The sequence below is a fragment of the Apostichopus japonicus genome, chromosome 20 (genome assembly GCF_037975245.1).
Source record: "Apostichopus japonicus isolate 1M-3 chromosome 20, ASM3797524v1, whole genome shotgun sequence".
Classification (NCBI taxonomy): Eukaryota; Metazoa; Echinodermata; class Holothuroidea; order Aspidochirotida; family Stichopodidae; genus Apostichopus; species Apostichopus japonicus.
In genome coordinates this window covers 22,719,203-22,734,812 of record NC_092580.1, presented here as the reverse complement: position 1 = coordinate 22,734,812, position 15,610 = coordinate 22,719,203, and the positions used below count along the sequence as shown (strand labels likewise).

Genomic DNA, 15,610 nt, shown 5'->3' with positions numbered 1-15,610 from the left:
AATATTAAAGAGCGCCATCTATTATAGTTAGTTTTTATACCAAATATCCAGACCCCTCAGGATATAAGTGCAGCAAAATAACCCAGGAGTACTACCACTAACTATAGGTAAAAAGAGTCGAATTATCTGGTTGATAGTGCGCAGATTTTGAACAACGTAGGTCGCTGGCATCGGCCCCTTTTAGCCAATGGTTCTACCATTATAGTTTTGCTTATATAGTTACAGTTAACTGGTTAATTAATTTAGTCCCAACTTCAAAACTGGTACATATTCCTGTTCTCAGCACTAAAGAGTAAGCTTAAAAGTACATACATATTCAATAAGAGAAAAAAATAGACGACAAGACGTGTATTTATTGGCAATGTACTTTCTTCTCTTCTCTCACATCTAGGGCTAAGCACACAAATGTGTTTTCTATTTCACAGGGTGATTGTAGTGACTGCAAATACTATAACATTCAAATTAAGGTCACTGATGTATTTTCATGATCACTATTTCTTAATATATTACACACTTGCAACCCTTGCCATGCTTCATCAACCCAATCTCCACAGACAGAATAACTATGGCAATGTTTCACCATATCAATCATCTCCACAACATATATACCACCTTACAGATACGCAAACAGATAAACTGACAGTGCAGTGAATTAACATCAGAAGTTAAAACCTGAGATTTTTTTCCTATCTAGGTAGGATGCAGAATGGCAATATAAAATTGCCATATAATTGAATATTAATTGGTACTCATATCGTTGATAACAAGTTACAGGGCTGTATCCACAGGGGGAGTGAGTGGAACCAAAAGAGTTTTTTATTCCCCCTTCAAATAGTTTTTACATTCAATAAGAAAACATGGAAAAGTATACTACATAAAAAATATTATTATAATATAAAAAATAAACTAAAAAATAAAATACTACATAAAATGGAAATGATAGGATACATTCATGCCCCCTTACCCCCCCCCTGATGGACATCAGCCAAAATGTTCAACCCCCCTCTCCAAAAAATGAAACTCTATCTACATACTTGTAATCTTGTACCAATTGATGTAGGCACAGTCATTAACAATTGGCACAAAAATATCGCTCATCTTTACCGCATTATTTGAATTCTTTTGAATATATATGTATATAGATTTGCTCATTTTTGAGTTACCTACTCTTGTATCTAAAACCTTTACAACAGTCAACATCATCAGTTGATTTAAATAAATAAAAGCAATAATATTTATAATTTATTTCACCTGAAAAACACTCAATGGTATAGACAGTCAAATTTTAGTCTAATTCTTCGGTACAGTACACAACAGTATAATCAATACAATTTTCTAGTTTCCGCGGGATGCAATAAATTGTAGCCATCGAATGATAAATGATCTGGATGTCTTGCTCCACAGTAGAAAGACGTACCAACCATAGGGGGTCATGTGACGTGCTCCCAGGCGCTATTTGCATATCATTTATCCCTTTGTCAAGTGAAGTCCAAGTGATAACAGTTTCGCAAACAAAAAGAATGACTTTACTGTAAACTTGGAGAGTTATTGCTTAGGTTTGGATGATGTTGAAATTTACTTTCTCTGTGTAAGAAAGACATGGACCCTGGCTTACTTGAGCACCGTTATCGGTGGATATGTCCGCGCTTTCTAAATCTCCAATATTATTATTATTACAATACGAACATCTACTGTCAGAGTCTCATAGATTGCTTATGGCGGTCACTCCTATCCTATTACATGCTTGTTTATGTGCAAAAACAGCTAGGAGACGTGGGGGTAAACATTAGAAACATGTTTCACTTGGCTAGATCCAGTTGTTCGCAAAGCTTTAGCAAGATTGTGGTAGCTATGAGATCTTGAAACTAGTTTATGGCAAACACATTCAAAGAGTGTTATAAGAGTTGAGTGCTACAGGAAAAAGATGTCATATGACCCTCCATGTTTGGTACAGTGTTTTGTTCGTCTCATTACTGAATTAGTCCATACAGATTGACATATACACCTATGATTGTAGCATGCAAAGACCGCATTGACGTATAAACCTATTCACATGTTTTAAGGTGTACATATGAAAAAACAGAAATATGTATAACTAGAGCACCAATGGTGCAGAAGCTCATACCTTTTCGAGCTGAAAAATGTAGGGCCCACAAAACCAATTTTGGGCCCATGAGGGATACCCCCCCCCCCTCCGTTAGCAGAATCCTGGCCACACCACTGGTTATAATTCTTATTTTCCCCCTTTAATCCTATTTTACCCACTCTCTCAAACAATACCATGCACTGACCTACCCTATTAAACTTTCTCCCCTCTACCTTAGCAGATATAACTTCACAAGCACTCCCTACAAGACATAACTTCACAAGCTGCCTACATACCTCAGGCTCAAAGACTTCTAAGAATCGGCAAGTGACACTGGGAGACAAATTAAAGGAGCTTTGGCAAAAAGTGAAGGCTCAGATTTTTTTAAACAATAGGGATTAATTGTAATTAATTAACTTTTGACCAAAATTTTTTAGGCATCACCTTATTCATACACAATCCAACAATCATCAGTTCAACTTTGAATATGATCCATCAAAATCTTGAGGAGATTGAGATATTTGAAAATATTACAAAGAATGACCCCCGATGACCCCCTAAATGACATTTGACCTCAATTTTCCGAACACCCCTCGTAACTCTCATCCCGAGGAACATTGTGACCAATTTCATTATAATTGGCCATACACTGTACGAACAGGAGCAATTTGAAAATATAGGGCCGCGGCCCGGGCCACAAAAGACCCCTAGTTGATCTTTGATCTCAAATTCATGAACACCCTGAAGGTAGAACTACCATAGTACTATCGTGACAAACCCTCAACATTGTACCATGGAATCTGTAGGAGAAGAAGCATTTTGCATATTTCCACTAAATGGCCCATTACGGCCCACAGGTGACCTTTGACCCCAAATTTTGGACCATCTCTGATGGCCCTATACCCAATGGTCCTTGTGTCCAAGTTTCATGAAATTCCATCAAACACTGTGCGAGTGGGAGCGGTTTTACCAATTGTTGACGGATAGAGTGATAGACGCCGCACTGTAACAATAGCTCACACCAGCATGCTGGTATGAGCTATAAACCAAAAACATTAACAAAATTTAAAGGAAAATCTGCATCAATGCATCAGTTAATAATCATATTCCATAAACTAAATAATGTAGTTTCGTGCCAGGAAAAAGCTTTAACCACCCGCCCTCCTCTCCTAACAATAATGGGTAGCTCATATTTTGATATTTTTGTCTGGTTTACATAAAGGTCTTTCAACAGACCCTTTAAGACTTCAATTAGAGATTATTAACATGTCCACACAGATATGAATATCTCAAATTCTCCGAGCAAAATGCTAAATATAACAGATCCTTTAAAATTAAAAATTAAAAAACTGCCTGAAAGAAGCATTTAGTCAAAAGCTTCCTTGAAATGGTTTAAGAAAATTGTATGCAAAGGTAAATGAAAAATTTCAATTTCACAATGACTAATTTATGATGATTTAAGAAAATCAGCTCTCTTAAGGCAATACACGCATCGGCAGGCAAGACTAACAGCCTCTAGTAACTTTGATAAAGTACAAGCTTAACATTTAAGAAAAAAAAAATTTCAGAAAAGTTCATATATCTTGACAAAGGTAAGTAGTTACCATTGCCTTATTAACTGAATTATGAGTACAAGTAAAAACAATGAAACTAATTAGAGAAATAAAAGTATCTTTTATTCCTGTGAAAAACTTGTAAGATAGAAGATTGGTTTTAAAACTATTAGCTCCCTGCAAAAATCTTCTCAACAGAAATCTATAGTAGATTCTTAAATAAAATATGTCCTGGTTTCCCTTTCACTGTCAAATAACACTGTCAAAGCAACAACATTTAATTCACATATATTCTTACACCATACCAAAGGAATAAATAAGCACCTAAAACACCGGAATGTAAACGGAAAGTAAAACTACAAGTATGATACCATACTCGAGCTTTAAACTGATTACAACAAATACAGAAATATATTTTGTAGTTTACTGTCAGCATTCCATTTCCATCAACAGACGTAGAAGTAGTAGCTTCTTTTAATAATGATATTAATACATACAAGCCAGACTGCAGAAAACACTGTAGTAGACTTTTAAAGGCATTGAAGACTTGCCCCAAACCGCGATCTGAAAAGTTAACTTTCCGTTGCTTGCAACTGAAGTTTTCTTGTCGCTACAAAATGCAGACAGTAATGAATCGTGATACCTTGCTATCTTTAGCTGGACCTGAGATGTCCATCGCTGTATCGTTTGTACACTGTGCTGTGGGTATTGACCGCAGCTGTATGTACTGACTGTACACTTGTGTCTTATTACCAAAGGTTGCAAGCTGTGTGCGTATTTTCTGGGATCGATGGTGGTGTCTAACACTTCTGTTACACCTCATTCGAAACTAGGTCAGATTACCGGCATTAGACGTTTCTTTTTGCAAAATGCTAGTAATAACTTCTTCAAAACAAGGAACCAAAAGAGCACCCAAATTGATCAGGTTTCATTTGATAGTAGCACACAGTAAGTAAGAGCTTTTGAAGATCATCTGTCCAGATGTCATCACAGACCCTCTGCTGTTATATACTTCGGGAGTAAGGGAATTGTTTTAGCTTCTTAAATTAGGTCATGTTCGATCGACCATATCTCAAGATATTGAGACGGGCTATATTCTCAAATGTCAAATGTGGAATATTTTTCTCTTCAATATAAGTTTTATATATCTCTGTCACTGCGAAATCTTCCTTACAGGCTAGTGGTACAATATTATTGATGTTGAAGCTTCTCTCTTCGCCCCTCCCTTCCCCCTCCCCCCAAGTCTTACAACTCCCTCAAACATCAATGATGCGTGATTTGCCATCATTGAATTCAATGGGTATACTTAGTGGCAGTCCGGAATCTGGATAGTCATTTGAGTCTTCCTTTTGTGTCTGATGCGCTCCTGTAAATGGTTTGGTCATTCCATTGCAATAATGTCCATTCGAGCGTCTGTCTGTGGAAGAATCTTTTGGAATAATCACCATACCTGAGAGAGCTGAGAAAGTGCAGGAAACAAAGAGAACTGAATGAATTGGCAGCCAAGACCATGATATCCAAACAAAGAACCATCAATACGTATCTAATCAATTCAAGACTTCTTCAATTTTCTAAGCCAAAGAAGAGTAAGGGGTACGAGGGTGGGGAATGGGTACGAGGTTGGGGAATGGTAGAGGCAGTGGTGCTGTAAATTGCTGTAATGAATGGCATAGGAGACAGTTACTTAACACTTACTAGCCCTAGTTGGAAAACATATCACCAATCCTTTCCCTATCAACGATTCTAAAATTTTATTGGGCAATGTTTTGAGCCTGAACTGCTTTTGAAGAACATCTGTCCATATGACATTTCACATCCTCTACTTGGCTGTTGTAAAATCAGGAGTATGGGAAGACTAAGCTTCTTATTAAAAAAAGGTTACCTTCGATCAACCATTTCTCATACCATCCTCCATATGTAGACAAGAGTACTTCAATTAATATTTTGTACTAGAGTCATCAAACAAAATCATTTCCTTTTTGCCATTTGCATGTGTGTGGGTTTTCTTTTCTAGTTACCAATATATATACTTACATTCCTCTTCTTTTGAGGCTATTAACTGTGACTGCTGCTGCTGATGCTGGTTATTCATGTGAACTAAGCACAAAACAGCTGACCCGACTGCAAGCACCACAAGAAGAGCGACGACACCAATAGATGCACCGAAAATCATTTTGGACTGATTCTTCGGGCAGTCTGTATCTGTGGCATGATACAATCAGGATTTATGATGACTTTATTAACTGATACTGTGTCAAAGGTCATCAGTGTTTTGCCTGCACACTCATGTTTAGATAGTCAAATAATGGTGACACACACATTATATTCAAATTTCTTCAAGCAGCATGTTACTGTGATACCCTGTCTCGGGACAACTGCATGCCCAAATTTAACACTATTTAATATTCTAAGAAGACTTAAAAAGACACAAATCTTCCTATGTTATATGCTTTCTGTAAAGGACATGATAACACAGAACAAAGGAGTAGAAAAAGCATGATGTGGAGAAACGAAGCATCTCGTGAGTTTATGTTTCTACCATGATATGAATATTCATAATTATATGTTAATTCTAACAAAGTACGACAAAACTATAGGGAAAGGGGAACTATATGACGAGTAACAGCATAAAGCACTAAGGAATAATATTCTTTACAAACCCTTCCATGCATATTCATCGGATTGGTAGACTGCATCATCATTGCACTGAAGTTGTTGGCTATCCAGATACACAAACTAGAAGAGACAAAAGAAATGAAATAGTTTGGACAAATCTAAAAACAATCAACTAACAAGCAAGCAAACAAAAGTATCAAGTGTTCAAAGAAGCTATTACTGCAGATTCTCGGTATCAACACATTTCTGGAACAAAAATATGACAATTTAGTCGTACCTTAGCATGGTAATTTCCTGGCTTCCTTTGGGTGAAGTTTTTGATGTAAAATCCTTCCTTCGAAAACTGTGAGAGCAAATACAGATGAGCCATCAGAACCAACTTATGTGTAAGTTGAATTTACATTTTTTATTTTAACTCAAATATTCTCACTAAACTCAGTCTGACATCTGGAATCCTTTTTCCTTTAAAACCTACTCACACATTGAAATATAGTTTAAAAAAAAAAATTCATGTGGAAAATATGATGACATTAATTAATATAATTTTAACTATTCTGGATGAAGCCCTGCATATTTTCTATACTCACTAGTCTTACCATATTTTTTTGCTTGGAAATGTGGGAGCACAGAGTTAGTAGCCTACCCACTTAGTTAAAACGTAAGGTCTAAGCAATGTCATATCTAAGCTACAATCATATTTTTGCTATAAACTTGTCGTATTCATGTAGCCCACATTATTACAGCTTTTCCCGCCATGCTTATTAAATGTGAGGCTTATTATATGTGGCCATCAACCACGATTGTTTGTGACATCGTTACCATGGTTATATCATGCTTCCGAAAACGGTCAGGTATAGTGATGAATACTACATGAGTGATTTTTCTCAGTTTGCGTTTGTGCTGTCCTAAAAACAGTGATAGTTTTGAATGTCACCCAGAGCTAAGATAGCCTGTCAGTGGGACAATATAATTTTGTTGCCCAAAAAAAAGGGCAGGAAAATGCCGTTTTCATTGGGATGTAAAGTAATCCTATACTACTGTTATATTAATAAGGTAATCGTATATGTAGGCTGCAATAAATGCAAATCTCAGGCCCAAATATATTTACATATTTCTTTATAGTACCGCTCTTACATGGAATCCAGTTAGAAACTCATCACAGAGATATATTCGTTAGAAATATTAAACCTTACCGATATCGACTCCAAATACTCACTGTTGAAGCTATCGGAATATCACAGTCTGTGATGTTAGATCCTTCATATAGGCAAACTTGCCCTGTGTCATAAACACTCTGTTGATATTGTACTTCGTCCGTAGTCAAATTTACAGAAATGGTACGGTCACAGAAACCTTCTAATTGAAGTAGAACTGTTAAAGGATCTAGCAAGAAAAGAATTATTCACAAAATTGTTTGCAGATAAATTCTCATTTTTGGAGAACTTTTTCTATTTCTTCTTCAGCATGCTCTAAACTGAACGTTGAAAACTTGGGTTCGATATAAGATTAATAGTTTATGGGAATATTGTTAAGATTGAATGCTATTGACTGAGTTTGTAAAATTTCAAATAGCAAAATGAATAAACCATGCAAACATGTATTATCAATTACATTTTGCATTTTGATCCAATAAATCCATCGTATTGAAAGAAATAAATGCTCAATTGGAAAAAAGACACATTCCGGCTAGTATTCACATACGGCACACTGACAAACTGCATATCGTCCGTGGATATGTTGAGCACATACAAATCACCGACAGTAGAGAACATGAATGTGCTAAAGTCCTGGGACATTCCCAGGGACACTTTTAATTCCCGGGCAGGCACATGAAAATTTGGGGGCTGTACCAGAAATCAGGGATGTCTGGTCGCCTTCCCCAAGATACAACCCCAAATTAACCGGAAAGCTTAAAATCAGAGAGTCTCAGCTAAATTATGTGAGGTATGGATAGAACCACTGGTTGAAGCAAAGGTCCAGGGGTGTCAAGATCTCACCATATACTGTACCTAGTTTGAACTGCAATAAACCAAAGTAGACCAGTAAGGTCTTGCTCAAGCCTAACGCCTGAAGGGTCCAGACATACGAGTTCAATACTGTGGGCAGATATTTGCATTCACAGACTGGAGTAAAATCACAGGCTGCCTATTTACCTAGACCATTTGCCCTTGCTCCTTACAGTATAACATGGTCTCACCTTGAATAATTATCTTTTCACTTGAGTTGTAGTAGATATCGCCACACGGTAAACCGTCATCGTCGAGAAACGCAAACTGAGCACACAAAATAATTGTCAGAGGAATGTGTTAATATATATTGCAATATATTACTTTATATGTCATACGTCCATAAACCTACAGAGACTCCATGGAAGATAGTGATTTGGTGGACCCCTTCTCAAGGACTTAAGCATTTCTCACTCAAGAAACAAGACAAACCTGCGACTGACTTTGATGTGGTAATGTGTGTAAGCATGTGGGAATGGAGTACTTGTCTATAGGTCTCACAAAGTATAGTGACATGTGCTCATGCATATAGTGTGATGTCTCTACTTGCTAAAGACTGCAACTTGAAATATACATGGTGGTTCCACTTCATACTTGTCATGTGTATCTTAGTGAGTAGAAGAGCCTTATTTTTATATAAAGGTCAAAGGTTATTTGAGATCAATGGTGGTTTAAGTCTGAATTTAAGCTAAACAATTTAGTTCACCAGCAAAGCATGGACCAAATTCAACTTTGTCTGTAGCAAACTCTCTTGGCAGTTTTCTCGTAGAGGTTAAGTCATATTAGGTCACCAGAGGTCACAGTATGGAAAGCTGTTCATAGATCGTTGGACTTGCTCCAAACAGTTTAGGCATGGCATTCAAACATTTCCTTTTATATATCATAAAGTGGTATCAATTGGTTTCTTTAACTGGACACTAGTAATGTACATTGAGCAACACGTACAGGTTAATTGGGTCCTGTGCTATAAAAAGACCACTTATTCATTCACATTCACAATCATTCCCAATTATGATTAAAAAATGTACAATATTTTGATTTGGAAAAATCAAGACAGTTGTATCAATGGTTCCCCCATTCCTGCCCTCCTCTCTTGTCTCCCTCCCCCTCCCATCCTCCCCATCCCCCGCCCGTCCCCTCCACTTCACCTACCTTGGCATTATATGTTCCTGCACTCACATTAGCAAAGTATGTACTTGGGGAATATGGATTACCAGCCTGGAAAGTGAATAAAACAAATATATTCAAGAATCACATTTGAAAACATCAGCTTTTTAATAAAGGAAACCAGCATAAATAGCTTGGTTTTGGCTTTAGCAGAAGCAAAATATTTTGATCTCAAATGTCTTTTGATCTCCATAAAAACAAATATTGATTTATCAATGCACATTACAACTATGAATAACTTAAGGATTATTGTACTTATCAAGTATAGAAATCAATAAATTAATTTAACTGAGTGTTTACAAGATTTTCCAATTTTCCAAACTTTCTTCACATAAGTTATCTCTGGCCTCCACCAAATCCAACCTCTTTTTTTTTCAATTGCAACCTCCCAGTTATGTATTGGATTAATACTAAGTTTCTAATAGTTCACTGCAGACTTACACCTTCAAGGAAGCCTACTTCAGATGAAATACAATGTCCGCTAAAACACAATTTAGTCATTATGAGTGATCTGCATATATCACATATTACCAGGAACACCAACAATATCACTCACGTTATTACAAAGGACCACTTTAAGCATAAACATGGCAAATTCGACCAACTTTACTTGTACAACTTAGTGTTCACAGGCTCATTCCAATTGACATCTTGCTCTGTTGAGCTGAATTGTAATGACCTATGACCTCTGCTTCAGAAAACAGTAAGAATCTCATATTTAGCAAGTGGATCTACATATCATGCTTGATGTTTAAAATTACAGCCATTTCTTTAGATCCTGTGTTCATAATGTTTCCAAGCTTGAACATCTGTTGACTTCAAAGGACTGTTGAACTAACAACGATACAAGTTTAGGTTCCCTATTAAAAGCGTAGAAATTCTATCGCATGATCAAGGTTCAGAAGGCTGGACATTTAGACTGATTGTATTTTACAAATTGTTTTATATTATATCGCTCTGTGAACGACATATCATCCTTTCACAAGAGACACACGCTTACATGAATCTTGTATTTCACTAAAAGGGATATAAATAATCAAAAGCAGGAGAGTTAATGGTGTTTGTTCACCCTAGGGGTTCAGTCTGCTATGCTGACAATGTACACCACATATAGCCTAAACTGTCATTCATAACATCGACTCCATTGAACTGTTTAGGTGACTCCAAAGTGATAGAAACATATTAGTGGACACAGAAAACACTTGACAATGTTGCAGTGTCCTAATGCCTTACTGTGTCCAATAGAAGTAACAAGCTCACCGTGGCTGGCAAGGTGAGAGTCTGTAAATATGCTGGCGTCTCTCCCTTAAACAGACCAATGGACACATTATACTCTGTTCGATCTCCGATTCCAGGGGGTGCTTCAGGTGTAAATGTTACAGAAACGGTCTTGTTACAATAGGCCTTCGCAACGGGTCGAGTTTTAGGAACGGCTGATGATAGGAAAAAAGCAGAGTATGACATCCTTCAACACTTGTTCCAAAACTCTAAAGTCTTTCTGGATGTATACACACCAGAGTTGTAAATTTTTTCATACTCGTACACATATTAGGTAGGGATTGAGGTGGTTTGGGGGTGTACAACCCTTCAGGGGCGTATCCAGGATTTTCCAATAGGGGGGGCGCCAGGCATGAATGATCGCCGTCCTGGGGGATGGGTCTAAGGGGAGGGGTGTACAATTTTTGCTTTCAAAGAAGGGCTGAAATGCAAAATGGTGTCATATGCATGGGCGGCGATCCGTACTTCCGAGTGGGGGGGGGGGATATGACCTTGTTGACTATCTAAGCGTAGCGCCACCATGAGTTGGCGCGAAGCGTACAAGAAAATTTTGGGATTAACAAACCCTCTAGATGGCCGGAAACGGCGCTTCCCGAGGTTTCCAAGCGGCATATACCCAACTTTAAAATAGGGATGTCATGTCCGAAATATCTCATAATCAGGATCCAAAATACTTTTTTTTTTAATTTCGGGTGTTATTTTGGGAAAACTGCCCCTGTCAATCTAGTTTCAGGCGCAACGTTAGAATGTTCGAGAGCTCTGTTATATTATTCGATGAAGAAAATGGCCTCATGCAGGCTATTATAGGCCTATACACATGCAATACACAATTACACATAGTTACATTCCTAGGTACCGATTGCTAGGGCATCCAGGTGAAACGTGTATTAAGCATTACCCTGGTTACATGAGATTCTCAGCTGTTCGAGGGAACATGTACGTGTGTAGGCCTACTATAGGGCCTTTATGAATACTATGAGGGTGCATATATGTACTATATCAATACCGTGGGCGCAATAATACATTTTGTTGTTATAGGGCCAATGAAGCCTACAGTCAACTATTTTTGCTATATAAAGACGCTTTATTTGAAAAGATCGCACTGCGTTTATGGTAGGCGAGAAATGAAGCTAAAAAAGAGCCGTACATTAACGAAGATGCATAAATGTAGGCATGAAAATATTCTTATCCCTGGCATTTGGTGGGGGGGGGGGATAGGGTGCATTACATCCCCTCCACCCATTTTCATGGGGGGATATATCCCCCCTCCACCCAGGATCGCCGCCCATGGCCATATGTGATCCATTTTTCGACCTTAATAATAGGCAACATTTCCAGTAAATATGGACACAAAATGCACAATTTAGTATGGCTGGCATGTCATTTAGTGTTTATAGTGATAATACAAACACAATTACCATCTGTTTCTAAAACTATTATGCCGCCGAACTTCGCCAGAACCTTTTTTTGGCAAACAAAAAATAAAGCATACGGGAGGGGGGGGGGTGAGCGATCACCGACATCTCACATAAAGATCGTCAATTTTTTTTTTTTTTTTTTTTTTTGCTTAACTTTTTTTTTTTTTGGTGACGGCCAATAGGGGGGGCACGCGCCTGTTGCGCCCCCCCCTGGATACGCCCCTGCCCTTCCCCATCCATTTCGAAGCCACAAAAAAAAAAAAATTGAAAGTAGTTATTAGTACAGACTTGCACCCATAGGCGTACGGGACCATTTCAGTTGGGGGGGGCAGAACTTTTTGTGCCCGAAAGTTCCCGTGACACTATCTAAGCGGAGCGCCACCATCGGTTGGCGCGTAGCGTACAAGAAAATTTTTTGCACAATGCCTCTCAGATTGCCGGAAACGGCACTTCTGAGGCCTTGCAAGTTGCATCTAAACATTATTTATTTTATAATCTCACGTTTTAGAAATTTACATTTCCCCAAAAATTTGGTAAATTAGAAGAAGAAGAAATGGTAACATCACTTTGAAGGGGAAAAGTGGGACAGTATATTTTTTAAGCTCCTATTTAGTTACCTTATTTATTATTTTAACACAGTCCTCAGCAACCTCCAGAAAAAACATACATTGTTCAACGACACGTAGGCGGGTGAGACTGCAATTTGTCTCACAAAAAAGTATAAAATATAACAAAGAATATGATAAACCTGTACTTCTAGGCACCCCCCCCACCATCCATGAACAAGAATACGTTTCTTATATACACTCATGTTGGGGATGTCCAGGTCAAGGGTGGTGGAAGCACTTTTAATCTTGGGGGGGGGGGCACCGACATCAAAGGGCACTTTGCAGATATTCAATTGGACTGATGCAGCCTTATATTTAGTACCCTTTATAACTCTTATTGTACTATCTTATTTGTGTAAACACATCACTCCATCAACGCCCCCCCCCCCCCAAAGGAAAATATGCATACTAGCACTGCAATATCCAATGCGCAAATTGGGAAACAAAGAACAAGTTTTCTTTTGAGACAAAATGAGGTGAAATCATGCTAGTTGCTAATGTAGGAATCTTCCGAATTAGACTTTTTTTATTGTTAATATCTAAACAAATCTTTTCCATATGAAATAGCTTTGAGTTTGACCCACAGAAATTCATTAAAAGTCAGGGGCTTAGCCAGGATTTGCAAAGTTGTATGCACGACTATCTGAGCGGAGCGCAACCATTGGTCTGCGCCGAGCGTACTAGAAAATTTTTGGTTTTACAAACCCCTCAGATGGCCGGAAACGGCCCTTCCCGAGTGTTCATTCTGGTTCCCTGGCCTCTTGCTAACTTGAGGCACCTCAATTTTTATGTAGAAAAAAGGCACATTTTTAACCTGAGGAAAAGTGGGGGGCACGTGCCCCTTGTGCCCCCCGGTTCCGCCGCCCTTGGTCCAGGTATACAACTGACTAGTTAGAAAAAAAATTGATCGTGCAAAATGCGTGGTAGTCCAGATGAACTGCGCTTACGGTGGTGTTACACGGAAATATTCGGGCATCATGATGCTAAATAAAGAAAATCATGGAATTGTCGGGCAAAAATTTGAAAAAGGTTCGGGCAAGCTACTGCATATTTATATATATTTCCAGAGGACAAGAAATTCGGGCAAAAGTCCTGAACAATTCGGGCAGCCTAAGAGGAGAAAAAAAATATATATATATATATTTTTTTTCTCCTCTTAGGCTGCCCAAATTTTTCAGGACTTTTGCCCGAATTTCTTGTCCTCTGGAAATTTGGGGGGGCAGTCTGCCCCCCCTGCCCCCCGCCTCGTACGTCTATGCTTGCACCGGGGGATGAAAGACCCGTTAGACCTCTCTGCAAGGAACCCATGCAAGGCCACGTTCCCACCTTTATAAAACCCTGGATCAGCATCTGCATATTCCAGCATAGTTACCTGTATTCATGTACTCAGACTGGATGGTTGTGGATTTGCACACCAGGATTCTTGATGCATTTTGGAAATCTGGAGAAACCTTCTTCTGCAAGGTTATGTACTTGTACTCAAGCTTAGTGGATCATATTGTACTCATATATACTCACACAATTGTAAACTTGTTTTCCTGTGCTTATTGTCATGTTATCGTAATATTACAACATGTCCAATCTTTCTAAACACTCTCAGTAGACCATGTTTGACCATCACTGCCAACTAATTCAACATCATGTTTGTTGGGAAGGATGGGGGTTTGTATTAATTATTTGGTATTTTTTGATTTTTTTTTACTAGTACTCACCTAGACAGAAGGAAGTATGTTGCACCAATATTTGATTGCATACTACAGAGAAGAAAGAGGCAGAGAGAGAAACAAACAAACAAATTTAATTAGTGTACTACCCAACACATTGTTCAAGCACTTTACACAATATCACAAGTTGGCAGTTTTTTGTGTCTTTTTGCAAGATGAAGCTAAGAACGAAAAAGAAAGGCGGTCAACAGTGAAGCCAGATCTTGTGTTGATGTGGACCGATCATCTCTTTTTAGTACCATTACAATTTATAGACAACCATGATTAACTTTAAACTAGCACTGTAGAGCTGTAGAGCAGATTGATCAATTTTGGGAAAGTTTAAAGATATTTGTTCCGTGAACATCTTGAAAAGCAGAATAGACACGGATACTTTCAAGTGCACTTGAATGTCCTTGCTGAACTACTTTATAACATATCAACACTGTAACCCTGTTTTAAACGCCACCCCTTTAATGTTTGTGAAGCAAATAAAGACAGAAATACAAACAGAAATGATCAACGATTCTGCAACATTTTCACAATTGATACTGAGATACACTTCAATCCTACGGTTTTAACATCAACTATTTTCAAAAGTTTGCGCTCAAGTTGCATGCTGGATACCTCCAGTAGTACAACAGACACAAAGAGCAATAATATGCATAAATGCATACATAAACACACACGCACACAAGCCATCACCATCGCATAGCTTCCTTCGGCCTTCGGCAAGGAATCAATAATATGAATGGGGACTCTCCAGCAATTCATGAGATGGCAATATTATATAGGATCTGTGATGTTTAGAGATATCTGAATGGAAGTGACAAGATTGTGTGACAGCACAGCACAAACTCGTGGGAGATTGTGTGACAGCACATCACAAACACGCGGGAGATTGTGTGACAGCACCTTACAAACATGTGGGAGATTGTGACAGCACATTGCAAACACACATGAGATTGTGTGACAGCACATCGCAAACACACATGAGATTGTGTGACAGCACATCACAAACACGTGGGAGATTGTGACAGCACATCACAAACACACGGGAGATTGTGTGACAGCACATCACAAACACGTGGGAGATTGTGAGACAGCACATCGCAAACAGAAGGAAGATTGTGTGACATCACATCACAAACGAGTGGGAGATTGTGTGACAGCAC

At 38.3% G+C, this 15,610-nt stretch overlaps 1 protein-coding gene across 5 annotated transcripts in view; it reads right to left on the bottom strand.

Annotated features, from left to right (window-relative positions):
* Positions 1-351: 351 nt before the first annotated feature.
* The window catches only part of LOC139961801 (uncharacterized), a 35,345-nt gene continuing 20,086 nt past the window's right edge, over positions 352-15,610 (bottom strand). For all 5 annotated transcript variants that reach the window (XM_071961333.1, XM_071961334.1, XM_071961336.1 and 2 more), the window contains exons 7-15: positions 14,445-14,486; positions 10,689-10,861; positions 9,414-9,479; positions 8,453-8,528; positions 7,472-7,638; positions 6,533-6,598; positions 6,300-6,375; positions 5,674-5,841; positions 352-5,098 (exon numbers count right to left, since the gene is read on the bottom strand). In XM_071961333.1, the coding sequence (XP_071817434.1) occupies positions 4,896-5,098; positions 5,674-5,841; positions 6,300-6,375; positions 6,533-6,598; positions 7,472-7,638; positions 8,453-8,528; positions 9,414-9,479; positions 10,689-10,861; positions 14,445-14,486 (1,037 nt within the window). In that variant the 3' untranslated portion in view covers positions 352-4,895. The remainder of the gene's footprint in view (positions 5,099-5,673; positions 5,842-6,299; positions 6,376-6,532; positions 6,599-7,471; positions 7,639-8,452; positions 8,529-9,413; positions 9,480-10,688; positions 10,862-14,444; positions 14,487-15,610) is intronic.